The sequence below is a fragment of the Staurois parvus genome, unplaced genomic scaffold (genome assembly GCF_062004578.1).
Source record: "Staurois parvus isolate SC_StPar_1 unplaced genomic scaffold, SC_StPar_1.0 ptg000715l, whole genome shotgun sequence".
Classification (NCBI taxonomy): domain Eukaryota; kingdom Metazoa; phylum Chordata; class Amphibia; order Anura; family Ranidae; genus Staurois; species Staurois parvus.
Window position 1 is genome coordinate 12,240,372 of NW_028318511.1, and position 14,636 is coordinate 12,255,007.

General features: G+C 40.6%; 1 protein-coding gene across 1 annotated transcript in view; it reads right to left on the bottom strand.

Annotated features, from left to right (window-relative positions):
- The window catches only part of SNX15 (sorting nexin 15), a 31,957-nt gene extending 18,403 nt beyond the window's left edge, over positions 1 to 13,554 (bottom strand). Inside the window, exons 1-5 of the mRNA XM_089653615.1 lie at positions 13,395 to 13,554; positions 5,830 to 5,865; positions 2,958 to 3,078; positions 1,671 to 1,786; positions 1,406 to 1,589 (exon numbers count right to left, since the gene is read on the bottom strand). Coding sequence (XP_089509741.1) covers positions 1,406 to 1,589; positions 1,671 to 1,786; positions 2,958 to 3,078; positions 5,830 to 5,865; positions 13,395 to 13,493 — 556 coding nt within the window. The 5' untranslated portion in view covers positions 13,494 to 13,554. The remainder of the gene's footprint in view (positions 1 to 1,405; positions 1,590 to 1,670; positions 1,787 to 2,957; positions 3,079 to 5,829; positions 5,866 to 13,394) is intronic.
- Positions 13,555 to 14,636: the final 1,082 nt, after the last annotated feature.

Consider the following 14,636-nt stretch of genomic DNA (forward strand, 5'->3'; position numbering starts at 1 on the left):
AGCAGATATGTATACAGGGTTATTCCTATTTTATACCTTTATTGGCTGCCCTGGCCCCTGGTGTACCTCTCTTAGCCTTTGTATTGGCCGCTTGTCAGTGCAGCATCATCAGTGCCTCCTCATAAATGCCTACCAGTGCTGCTTCATCAGTGCAACCTATCAGTGCTGCTTCATCAACACACATCAGTGAAGGAGAAAAATTACCGGTTTGCAAAATGTGTACTAGAAACAAAGACAACTGTTTTTTGTTCCGGATCAACTTTCTTTCAATGCTTACACCAGACAAAAGGTGAGGTAAACTCTGCAATAGGGACACAGACAGTAATAAACATCTGACAGGGATTTAACCTCCACTACTCTACTGTAGAAAAGTATTGTTATTATTGTCTGTGTTGCTGCTGAAGATTTCCCCAATGTCCTTATCTGGTAGAAATGTTGTCACTGGGGAAGAGGTGATGGATAGGAGTTTTAATCTTCCCCTACTCTATCCAAAAATAAAATAAAAAAGTTTTGGCTGGAATTACACTTAAATTTACTTTCAAGCTCAAAAATAATGCTTCATAAAGCAGTTAAAGCGGAGTTCCACTCACCGGTCAAAAAGTAAAAGTCAGCAGCTACAAAAACTGTAGCTGCTGACTTTTAAAAAACAGCCACTTACCTGTCCCTCAGTCCCGCGGTGTGTCCCCAGCTGTTGTGAAACTACAAGTCTCATCATGCCTCTGCCTTTCAGAGTTATGCTTGTAACTGTCAATCTTGCAATGCGTCATGAGACATGTAGTTTGGGAACAACTGGAGGGCCGCCAATTTCACACCTGTGATACAGACATAGACAGTTTTCATCTTACCTGCATTGGCCGTTTATTGGTAGTGAACTATGCTTTAAAGTCCAACTCTGGGCAGGGTTACCTACATGGGAGTTCAGCAGGCAAACATTCTTGTTCCTCGGGAGCACCTCACTGTCAATGTCACTGTCATATTTCTATATTCTGCAAACCAATTAGTTCACATGCAGGAGAAAGTTCCTCTCTCACTAGGCTTCCTGGTCGCTCCGGCTGTGAGCACTACAAGTCTCATAGACCCCAGTGCAACAGGTGCTTCTGCACCTCCTCTCCTCTAGGCCATTCACAAAACAGAGTCTGAGGACATGTGTTTTGTGAATAGTCAGGAGGAGAGGGGAGTGTAAATGTGACCACAGCCCTGGGGTCTATGAAACATGGAGCACCTAAAGTTGGAGCAGTCAGGAAATACTGCAGGAGGTGGACTTCTCCTTGTATGTAAACTAATTGATTTGCAAGATGTTGAAGTTAGGCTGTCAGAAACACTGTAAAGTACGATGTACAGACCATTCTAGTAATTCATACAGCTTACTCTGAAAACTGTTATTTTCCAGTCTGCAAGACAGTACCATTACTGCTGATGTCTTCATCGTGCTCAGCTGCCTCTACTGACTCGGACACGTCTGAACCATTCGTCACTTCTTCTTTCATTTCAAGTGAAGAACTTCGTATTGGCTCTGGAACCAAAGGAGGGGGTAAGACAAGGGTTTCTGTTGCATCTGGGCCATCTGATCGCATGGTGACCTCTCCCGCCTGTGGATAGTACACATAGCTCTATTATGAATATAGAGAATGCAACCCCCTTCTTATACTCCACATAACCATCTGTGTTACCCTGAAGAACTCCTTTAGTTGGGGGCTGTTATTCAGTGCTGTGATGTTCACAGTGAACCTTAGCATATCTTCTGCAGCTTTTCTGCGTTCCTCTATAACCGGTGCTTCAAAACGCCCTGACAACAAAAAGGACACATGCGTGTTAAAAGGTGTTAAAAAAAAAAAAAACACAAACAATTTTACAAAGGTTATTTTTTTTAATTTGCAATTTATTGAACCAAACCGCACCTAAGCTCTCCTATCCTTAACAGCCAAATAAGCTGCTATTTTAGCCTCTGTTTGATCTGCAGTTGCCATGGTGTTGCACAAGTGATCAGTAGTTAGGTCACTGGCCATTTGGTGGCTTGACAGTTCAGTTGACAGCACAAGCAACTGTGACCTATTCACAGCATGCCTTGATTGTAACGGTTTTGGGAAGCCATTAAATCAGTAGGTTTAGTCCCGCTTAAACAGAAAGATCTAATTGTTTGCTAAGGACTCCATATGCATCTGATACATGAAACCCTGTATTATATGGCATACCTTACAGGCATCAGAAGGGAAATGTTACTCATGAGAGGAGGAGGTGTAGGCAAACTTAAGTTCACCTTTAAAATAAACAAATAAATAAATGCACATCTTTTTGCTATTAAAAATTTTTTTTCTTTTTTTTCTTTCTTTTTTACTAACTAGGAGCCTGGAAAGTATTGCACCAGCAATCAACAGATTGCGGGTGTAATGCAGGACTCCTAGAGATTGTCAGTGTATCTGTCTGCTCGTACCTCATATGAACGGGCAATTACACACTGTGTTCTGGTAATTCATTGGGAACTATAAGCCAACAGCCACAAAGGCTGTTGGTACTTGCAGATTTCATTTCACAGAACTCTGTAAATGAATGACTCAGCCGGGTGGGCAAAGCCCCCCATTGCCCTGTTTTTTTGGGGGTTTTTTTAATAGTGGCAGCGAGTGGGGGGAGAAGATCCCTCCACTTGCTGTCACTAGATGCCACAGATAGGGGAGACACTGCAGGAGTGGGAAAATGTTACATGCTTCACTCTAAAAACGGGAGGAATATGAAATATGTTCCCAAAGGTGAACTTATCCTTAATTTCTAGATGCTGACACAACACACTCAATATAGGGAGGTTGGGTTAGAATGTGTGCTATTTCTTTTCAATTGCTGTCTGACAGACTTCGGCAGGTGCAAAAATTGGATACTACAGGATGTAACCAGTTCCAGTTGCTTCTGATGCACTTTGCGAGTGATCAGCACAGAGAAATGAAGGAATAGTGTTCAGGACTTACCAAAAACATGAGCCTTGGCGAATGCTGGAAATTCCTGGGTGCGCTGGAAGAGATTCCGGTGAGTGTAGGAGAGCTCCCCATGAAGTTTTTTGAAGTCGCTGTAACGTTTCCAAACCACAATCTGGAAGATGAAAGACCTTTATTCTTCAAATGATGGTTTTCAATCACTGTGAACACATCTAAATACAGTAGTGAGCATAGAGATAATGGATAAAGGTGTAGTGAAACCTCGTGTAGAAATGTATTGCTAATAGTGGTTACCAAACTGGAGGGCACAACTGCAACCTTGAAAAAGGGAGTGTAACTACGCCCATAACATGGGGCTGGGGTCTCCCTCATTCTATAAAACAGGGGGAGACTTTCTTGCTCCTAACTCTTTGCATTCAGGGACAGATAGGGATTGAATAAGCGCTGTCACTCACAAATCTGTTTCCTAGCAGCATTGTTGGATAGCAGGGGGGAAACTGAACATGATTCTTAACAAGGCAGGGCGGATTCTACTTGGCCCAAGTGCAACATACAAATAGGTGAAATGGAAAATCACACATGTAGGCAGTATGTTTACAAACGCTGCTACAGTATCTATACGTACAGTATATAGGCATTATTTTATACTGATATTTGTAAACCTATCTTGTTGTGGCTATGGTGTGCTTACTCTTTTTTTATATACTAGTGTTGTAAGTCAGTTGAATAGAGTGGGGTGGATTTACTAAAGGTAAATACATTGCAAACTTTGCACTCATTTTCTCCAGCGCTTAGCCACTTGCCCTCCAGAGGATTTACCCCCCTTCCATTTTTTGCGATACAGCGCTGCATTACTGGAACTGACAATTGTGTGTCATGAAATGCTGCACCAATATGAAATTTATGTCCTTTTTTCCCCACAAATAGAGCTTTCTTTTGGTGGTATTTGATCGCCTCTTCGTTTTTTATTTTTTTGCACTATAAAACAAAAAAAAACTGACAATTTTGAAAGAAAAAACTACTTTTTGGTATTAAACATGTCCAGTAAAAAAAATAAAAATCAAATTTCGTGATAAATTTAGGCCAAAATGTATTCTGCTACTTGTCTTTGGTAGAAAAAAAATCCCAATATGTGTAAATTAATTGGTTTACGTGAAAGTAATAGCATTTACAAATTGCAGTGTATATATACTGGGATTTTTTTGTTATTTTTACTAGTAATGGCGGTGGCAGTAATGCTCCTTGATCACCGGGTGCCGGCGAGTAATGCAAAATCTCGTGTGTATATATACACATGATTTTGCGCACCCCTGCTGCCCTGTAACAGTATATCCGCTATAGGGCGGCGGGAAAGCAGTTAAAAGGATAAGTTAATGTTTTGACTAAAAATAATAAATGCACTTTTTTTGCAGGTATTATCACATCACTGATAAACAGATTCTTACTGGAAGGACTTTTTGTTTATTATCATATTGATTGCACAGAGTTGTATGTATATTTAATTCATACTTTTTTTTATGTATTCTGCGACATGTCTTTGCTAAAAAAAATCCCAATACGTGTAAATTAATTGGTTTAAATGAAAGTTCTAGCGTCTACAAATGGCGGTATATACACTGGAATTTTTTTCTTTTTTTCAACTAGTAATGGTGGTGATCAGCGACTTATAGCGGGACTGCGGTGGGCATTCTGACACTGGGAGGAAATGACTTGGTGTCACTGACATCCCCAGTAACAATACAGTGAACAGTGCTAATAAAAAGCACTGACACTGTACTAATGGCACTGGGCAGGAAGGGGTTAACATGTGGGGTGATCAAAGGGTTAACTGCGGGTGCCGGTGTGATTTTGAGCACCAGTGCCGCCCTTTAGCAGTATTTCTGCTATAGGGTGGCAAGGTGGAGGCTAGTAAATGTGGTAGAGCTCTGCTGATATCTATGAGCCAATCATGTGCAAGAAAAAATACTGTTTGTTTTTTTTTAATTTTCCTTTCACCTGATTGGGTATTCTTTACAAAGTTAAGCTTTGCCACGTTACATTTACTAAAGGAAAATTAGTGCAACTGCACTTGCAGAGTGCACAGTCTATTTGCCCTTAGTAAATTCACCCCTTTGGCTTTAAGTGGAAGCATTCATTTTTATATCTAGTTGAAGGTAAAAAACCTCCTGTCTTTTTAGAATTACTTTATGTATTCTATCCATGAAGGTATGAAAACCTTCTGGGTGCAGCACTCCTCTCAGCCCCATCTTGATCCAGCGATGTGCATGAGAGCTGGGTCTCTCTCTCTCTTCATTGGCTCACACAGCAGTGGGAGCCATTGGCTTCTGCTGCTGTCAATCACAGCCAGTGAGCCAATAAGGAGAGAGCCAGGGGTCGAGGCTGAGCCATGCTCTGTGTGAATGGACAATGTCCATTCACTTAAGCACAGCTCTGGAGTGAGTCTGCTTGCGTGCCTCCATAGCAAGGGGCTTGCTATTGGAGGCACTCAGCAGGGGGGGAGGAGCCAAGACCACCCGCACGGGACCCAATAAGAAGCTGTTCGAGGCAAAACCACTGCACAGAGTAGGTAAGTATATCATGATTGAATTAAAAAGAGAAAAAAAAAAAATCACAACCATCTTCAGAATCACTTTAAGACTCAGCATACAATTTACTTATTTGTAGTACTAATAAATTATATATAAACCTGTCATTTAAAGATCTGGCAATGACACCCCCCCCCCCCCCCCCAATTCTGCAGTGCTGCTCCTCCTTCCCTTTCTTATCTGTCACTCATAAAAGACAATGACAAGTAGAAGAAGAGGACCAAAATTGTTCTGCAAAAAAATGTTTTAGAGACAAGAGGGGTACTAACTCTGAACCAAAGAGCAGTTAATGCAAAGCCAACAATAAACTCTGTACATACCTCTTTAACATCCTGAGGGTTCTTCTTTGGTATAAACTAAAAAGAAAAGATAACATGAATATTAAACACAAAAAGCATTTAGAAAAAGTGGCCCTCCTGAAATGTACCACCATTCAGCCCAAGGTTCTGGCTACAAATTAAAAAAAAAAAACCTATAAATGGTTTGAGGTCAGTTTTTTATTTCTTATTTTTTATTGTTGATACATTTTGAAAATGATACCCTATATCTTTCTATTTTTGTTATTTAGTTAAAAAAAAAAAAAAACACATTATTTTATAAATATACATTCAATACAAGGTGCACCCATGGCACAGCATCCAATGAACATTATAGGTTTTCCAATGAAGAAGCAAAGAAGCTGTTTGACTTTACACTTTCATTGAAACTCCAATGGGCTCCTTAGGAACAGAGCCCTCAGAGAGGGGAAATGAAAGCGTGAGTTGCTCTAGTAACTCAATCACCCTTGCATGTAAATCTGAGCTTGAGCTATTAAGATCTGTGAACAGATCTTTTTCAGAAAAGCAATCACGATTGGTGCAGAAAGCAAAAAGACTCAGATACCACCCTGTGGACAGAAATGTAAAAATAGACATGTAGGGGTTTATTTACTAAACCTGGAGAGTACAAAGTCAGGCTCACGTCTGCATAGAAACCAATCAGCTTCCAGGTTTCATTGCTAAAGCTGAGGTTAGAAGCTGATTGGTTTCTATGCAGACATGAGCCTGATTTTGTACTCTCCAGGTTTATTAAATAAACCCCGTAATGTCTAAATAAAAATAATTTAGGTATTTTTAGTCATGGGCATAATAAAGAAAAAACATATAAAACACTATACTTTCCTTTTAAGGAGATTTAAGGACACTTATTGGTCAAAACACCTAGTAAAACAACTCATTCGGTTTAAAACAGAAACAAAAAGGGAAAACATTTGTGTATAGATATAAAATACATTATAAATACATTTTTTCCCCTTTTCTATTTGAACCTGAATGGGTTCTTTTACAAGGTGAGGGCTCACATATACTTTAAGACAAGGACTAATGCCATGGAAGGTATCTGTGATATGAATTCTGCTTTCCACGTTAGACTCTCTGATATCAAGTGCAATTTATTTATTACAAATATGTATACAGCGCTGACTTTTCTGATGTGCGCCAGTCTCTGCCCTTAAGGAGCTTACAATCTAAGGTGCCTACTTTACATGCATACATAAACATACTAGGGCCAATGTAGACAGCCAACTGACCTACCAGCATGTCTTTGGCGTGTGGGAGAAAACCCACACAAGCACATGGAGAAGATGCAAACTCTATGCAGGCAGTCTAATGGGAAAGATGGATAGTACTAGTCTAAAGTCATACAGGGGCTGCATGTGTTTAGCTGCATGTGGTCTCCAATGGTTACATATGTGCACTGCATCATAAAAAATTTTATTTAGGTCCCCTGGCAGTAAAGACGTTATATCAGAATTGTATATGAAACAGAAACCTTCCTTGTTCTTTTTTCTTATCTACAGTTACAGTACAGACACACAGAAAGCAAACAGAGCAAGGTTTACCCTAGTCTGGGCCGGAGGAAATGTTAGAATTACAAAGCTCATTTTTATGCCTTGAATCATTTACAGGTCTTTATGTCGGAGTATGCAATAACAAATGTTATGGTAGGAGAATGTTAACCACTTGAGCTCCTGAGGATTTACCCCCCTTAATGACCAGGCCTTTTTTTGCTGTTTGGCGCTGCACTAAGTCAAATGATAATTGCGCGGTCATGCAATGCTGTACCCAAACAAAATTTACGCCCTTTTTTTCACACAAATAGAGCTTTCTTTTTATGGTATTTTATCATCTGTGCACTTTTTATTTTTTGCGCTATAAACAAAAAAAACACGAAAATTTTGAAAAAAAACCCAATATTTTCTACTTTCAGCTATAAAAAATATATCGTAAACTCAAAGTTAGTCATAAATTTAAGCCAAAATGTATTCTGCTACATGTTTTTGGTAAAAAAAATCCCAATAAGTGTATATTGATTGCTTTGTGTGAAAGTTATAGCGTCTACAAACTATGGTATAGATACTGCAATTTATGCCTTTTTTTGCTATACAGCGCTGCACTAATTCAAATGATAATTGCGCGGTCATGCAATGCTGTACCCAAACGAAATTTACCTCCTTTTTTTCACACAAATAGAGCTTTCTTTTGGTGGTATTTGATCACCTGTGCGCTTTTTATTTTTTGCGCTATAAACAAAAAAAAAAAAACACAAAAATTTTGAAAAAAAACCTATATTTTCTACTTTCAGCTATAAAAAATATATCGTAAACTCAAAGTTAGTCATAAATTTAAGCCAAAATGTATTCTGCTACATGTTTTTGGTAAAAAAAATCCCATGCATTAGCGGGCAAACTGGCGCTATATGGGAGGGGCGCTAACACTATTGGAAGTCACCAGTGACACTAATACAGTGATCAGTAAAAATCTGTTCACTGTAATCAATGACACTGGTGACAGGGCAGTGAAGGGGTTAACTGGGGGGGGCGATCAAGGGGTTGGACGGGATTACTGGTGTATTAGCGGGAAATCTGGCGCTATCTGGGAGGGGCGCTAACACTATCGGAAGTCGCCAGCGACACGGATACAGTGATCAGTAAAAATTGGTTCACTGATCAGTGACACTGGTGACAGGGCAGTGAAGGGGTTACCTGGGGGGGGGGCGATCAAGGGGTTAAACGGGATTACTGGTGTACTGGCGGGCAATCTGGCGCTATCTGGGAAAGGCGCTAACGCTATCGGAAGTCGCCAGCGACACTGATACAGTGATCAGTAAAAATCGGTTCACTGATCAGTGACACTGGTGACAGGGCAGTGAAGGGGTTAACTGGGGGGGGGGGGCGATCAGGAGGTTAAATGTGTCCTAGGTGTGTTCTAACTGTGGGCATGTGCTGTTTTACTCACTATTTGGATGTCTTCTTCTCTGTCTGGAACGGAATGTGTCCAGGCAGAGAAGAATGACATCATATCCTGTCCTGTGTAAATGTCAACACAGGACAGGATAGGACAGGGACCGATCATCTGATTTCAGCCAGACATCACTGGTGATCAAATGGTGTCACCCGCGAGTCGGCGGGAGCGCGCGCCCCCTGCCGGCGAAAACATCGGGAGCGCGGAACCCGTTTTAAAACGTGGTTATGCGCCCCAGTGCCAACCTGCACACGTATATATACAGTGGCAGGGCGGCAAGTGGTTAATATCAGTTTATATTCGTCATCTACAGTATACCATTCAGGTGAAACAAATCAGTGCCTGGTCATACTGGTGCGATTTCAGGTGCAATTTGGGAATTGAAATCTCAACTGAAATTGCATCTAATGAATGTGAATGTCAGTGCCTTAACATTTGCGATTTGCTGCAGCGTGATTTCTAAAGTAGTTCTTGCATTACTTTTTCTGCAGTTTTGTTGCATTTTACATACATAGAAAATAATGGAAATCACATTGCAAATGTTATTTAAAATTGAAAGAAATTGTTGAAAATCTTTGCAAGTAGCAATAAAGTCTTCAGAAATCGAACCTGAAATCACGCTGAAACTGCACACAAATCTCAGCGGTGTGACCGGTGACTAAGTGCATGCGAAACCAAATAAAAGTAGAAAAAGGAATTACTGAGCTCAGGATAAATAACAGAACAAGCTGCCAGCACTGGGAGTTAAGATACTTAAACTTAATACACATATATAAAAAAGAAGTGCAGCGCTATGAAATCCTAAACTCACTAGATCAGTGATATAAAACCACACTTAAGTGCTGAAAATGTCATACTCTAAATAATAATGAAAACAATATTTAAAAAAATAATAAATCTAAAGATAAAAACTAAAGTGTCCAGTGAAGTAACAAAAGGAAAAAATAAAAACAAACCACATAAAAAGTATATATATATATATATATATATATATATATATAAAACACACACACACACCAACTCTTCCTAATCCAGAGACAGAAAAACACCATGTGCTTTTGAAAAATTAGATGCCGCAAAGTCGTGAATAGTGCACCTGATCCAGAAATCGCACTGTAGCTCCTTACCAGATCACACACACCACTGTATCAACAGATGGTCTAACAGCGCTTAAGGGGTTAAAAGCTCCCATCTACTTGCTTGCTTCCTCCGATGCGTTAATATGGAATGTACCACCAAATTTGCTCAAAAAAAAAAAAGCTGAAAAGAGCACTCTCATAGCATAAAACCAGATTTATTTAAAAAGGTAGGAGTACACACTCACAGTTAAAAAGCAGCCGACAGCATATAACTGATGTATGGCGTTCCTATATGTGGAAGCGGATCGGACCCGGCTGTCTGCCAAACAGGCTCCACATGCGCGATGACTTCACCATTGAGGCCTACGATGGTGACGTCATCATATATTTATTCCTGAGGTTGGAAAGAGGGCACCTTCAAAATTCCACACCATTCAATGTTTTTTCTTTTCGGTTCATGTATTGGGATGTGGTGCTGCGGTTATTCAATTGTACCTAAATAAATTTTTCTAACCCTTCTTAGGTTGTCACCTGAACAGGTTTCCTTCATTGGAAGATTTCCTATCACCCTCTCTTACAACTTTAGGTGTCCTTTCAGATGAGCATTTCAATCAGGCGGATATGAAAATAAGCTCAATGTTATTCTATGGGTAGGGAGAAGTAAATGGACATGTGTCAGTTTGCATTAGGTTACCTTCAAATATGTTTAGGTCACATTAAACAAAAAGAAAGAAAATGGAAAAGGTTTGCATCCCTTTCCATCTTTTTTGGACCAAACTATGGAAGATCAGAGGTCAAAGGATGTAATCAAATGCACATTTGTTTACATCCAACTTTCCAAAGACCTAACATGGGTCTATTACAAAATACAGGAAAACACTGAATGGACATCCCACATGTGAACCATATCTGTTCATGGATCCCCTGAAAGGGCCCTACAATATTGGATTTCCTACCACTTTTTGTACTGAAGACAAAGTTCACCAGAACCAATAATGAGGATAAAAGTCACTAACAGGTACGCAGACAGAAATTTCAAACAAAATATGTTTTAACCCTTCCACATTCTATCCAGCAGAAAAAAAGTTTTAGTTCTGCACACACTTTGATTTCAGACTGAAAAGATGAAGAAGATGTATTTTCTAGAATTAACAATCTCTGTTTTCAGTTTCATAATCTCAGGTTTTCATTAACTTTTTAATGAATTCTGGGGAAACAGTTAACTGGATAATTATTATTATTATTATTATTATACAGTATTTATATAGCGCCAAAGGGTTTGCTCAGTGCTGTACAATAGCAGGGTGACAGAACATGAGACAAAACACTAACAATACAATACAGGAGGGGTTCGAGGGCCCTGCTCTTTTGAGCTCACAATCTAGGATAATATTTAAGGCTTCCTAAGCAGAATGCCTCTTTTTAAGCAGTGGATTTATTAAAATGTCTTTGTCTATGATGGAATAACTGAGGATCAGAATCCGTGACTAATCAGTCCTCACAAGTTCTAAACACACGTGTCAAGACTGGACGGTCCTACAGGTCACATGGGGGTTTATTTACTAAAGCTGGAGAGTCCAAAATGACTCCCTTCTGCATAGAAACCAATCAGCTTCTAACCTCAGCTTGTTCAATGAAGCTTTGGCAATGAAACCTGGAAGCTGATTGGTTTCTAAGGGAGTCTGATTTTGGACTTTCCAGCTTTAGTAAATAAACCCCATGGTGTCTAATCCATGCCATGGTACATGTCTCTAGGCTAACAGTATGATTACTTGTGGTTAGATCTTCTATTACTAAATATTTTTCAATTTACTTTTCCCTCATCATTATCGTTAGTTTAGGATTTTCTTTGTTTAGAGCAACTAGCATCAGTCTTGTGAACTTGGTAGTTTTCTGATCATGACCCTCACAAAAGTAAGGACGTTTTAGGTTCATGTCTTCATTTTCAAAGCCAAATGCCATACTATCATTATCTATATTTGGGTACGGTTGGTATGGTAGGAACCTTTAGGTCCTTATTAGTTTCCCATAGATCAGATGTATGTACATCCCCCTTCCTGTCCCATAGATCAGATGTATATATCTCCCCCCTCCTGTCCCGTAGATCAGATGTATATATATCTCACCCCTCCTGTCCCGTAGATCAGATGTATATATATATCCCCCCTCCTGTCCCGTAGATCAGATGTATATATCTACCCTCTCCTGTCCCGTAGATCAGATGTATATATCTACCCCCTCCTGTCCCATAGATCAGATGTATATATCTACCCCCTCCTGTCCCATAGATCAGATATATATATATATATATATATATATATATATCTCCCCCCTCCTGTCCCACAGATCAGATGTATATATACCCCCTCCTGTCCTATAGGTCAGATGTATTAAATCCACCCCTCCTGTCCCATAGATCAGATGTATAACCCCCCCCCCCGTCCCATAGATCAGATTTATATATATTCCCCCTCCTGTCCCATAGATCAGATGTATATATCCCCCCTACTGTCCCATAGACCAGATGTATCCATAGATCAGATATATCTATATATATATAACCCCTCCTGTATTAAATCCCCCCTCCTATCCCATAGATCAAATGTATATACCCCCCCTTCTGTCCCATAGATCAGATGTATATACCCCCCCTCCTGTCCCATAGATCAGATGTATATACCCCCTCCTGTCCCGTAGATCAGATGTATATATCTCCCCCCTCCTGTCCCGTAGATCAGATGTATATATCTACCCCCTCCTGTCCTGTAGATCAGATGTATATATCTACCCCCTCCTGTCACATAGATCAGATGTATATATCTACCCCCTCCTGTCCCATAGATCAGATGTATATATCTACCCCTCCTGTCCCATAGATCAGATGTAATTACCCCCCTCCTATCCCATAGATCAGATGTATATATCTACCCCCTCCTGTCACATAGATCAGATGTATATATCTACCCCTCCTGTCCCATAGATCAGATGTAATTACCCCCCTCCTATCCCATAGATCAGATGTATATACCCCCTCCTGTCCCATAGATCAGATGTATATATCCCCCTCCTGTCCCATAGATCAGATGTATATACCCCCCTCCTGTCCCATAGATCAGATGTATATACCCCCCTCCTGTCCCATAGATCAGATGTATATACCCCCCTCCTGTCCCATAGATCAGATGTATATACCCCCCTCCTGTCCCCTAGATCAGATGTATATACCCCCCTCCTGTCTCATAGATCAGATGTATATACCCCCCTCCTGTCCCATAGCTCTTCTCTTCCTCCTGTGTCGGATGCATACAATGACAGCTCCTCTCCTCTCCCTCCTCGTGTACTGATCAGTGATGTAGTACAGCGCAGCGCTCTATTTCCTGCTCTCCCCTCCCCCGGAGTAGCACCGTCCAGGGATGGGTGTAGCGGAGTGTTTAGCAGTGATGTTTCTATAGAGGAGCTGACATTGGGGTACACAGAACACACACACACTATGGGGTCTCACCATACAGGGGAGGGTTCGCTCACCTCAGCGACCACCTTGTACTCTGTGAATCCTTTGGGATTTGTCCGGGTATCGGTCACGTGATACCTCCGGTCATACTGATCCCGGACAGCCCGGGACATCTTGCCCCGGACACAATGTCACTTCTGCCTCTTTAAGAAAGCAAGTTTCATGTGACTACACCGAGCATGCGCACGCTATTGGACTTGCCATCCGGTAGCTGTATAGTACAGAGCGGCTCACAGATACAGAGAGATAGGTGGCTGCCAACCAAGAGTTCTGCGCATGCGTGCTTCACCTTGTACGTACAACTTAGCCAACCAATGATCGGGCAGGCTAGTTGGTACTTCTACTGGACAAAAGAGGAGATGTAGGTGGGGTTTTATGATGGGGCAGATTATAACGGTGTATTAACCCCTTGCCTTCCCTTGCCTTCCAGAGGATTTTCCCCCCTTCTTGACCAGGCCATTTTTTGCATTATGGTGCTGCGTTACTTTAACTGACAATTGAGCAGTCATGCAACGCTGTACCCAAATTAAATTTACATCCTTTTTTTCCCACAAATAGAGCTTTTTTTCAGTGGTAGTTGATCACCTGTGTTTTTTTTTTTATGCTATAAAAAAAATTACAATTTTGAGGAAAAAACAATATTTTTGACTATTTGCTATTAAACGTCCAGTAAAAAAGTTTTAAAAATCTAAAATCATCATAAATTTAGGTCAAAATGTATTCTGCTACATGCCTTTGCTTAAAAAAAAATCACAATATGTGTACATTAATTGGCTTACATGAAAGTTATAGCGTTTACAAATGGTGGTATATATATTGGATTTTTTTTTTATACTAGTAATGGCGGCGATCAGCAACTTATAGCGGGACTGTGGCAAACATTCAGACACTGGCGAGAACTGACTTGGTGTCACTGACATCCCCAGTGACACCAATACAGTGATCAGTGCTAAAAAAAAAAAAACTGACACTGTACTAATAGCACTGGGCAGGAAGGGGTTAACATGAGGGGCAATCAAAGGGTTAACTGTGTGCTGGGTGTGTTTTACTATGGGGCTGTGTGTTGGTGCTTCACTGTAAGCACACTGCTTTGTATGGCTGTGCTGTGCACAGCCATGCAAAGCAGTGTGCATGAGCTGACAGGGAGGAAAACTGTTTTGTTTACAAACCTTTCTCCTCCCCGTCAGAGATCCTCTGCAATCACTAGGCGCCGGCGAGTAATCACCGGCTGGGACCCTGTGATTGAAAGCTTCAGC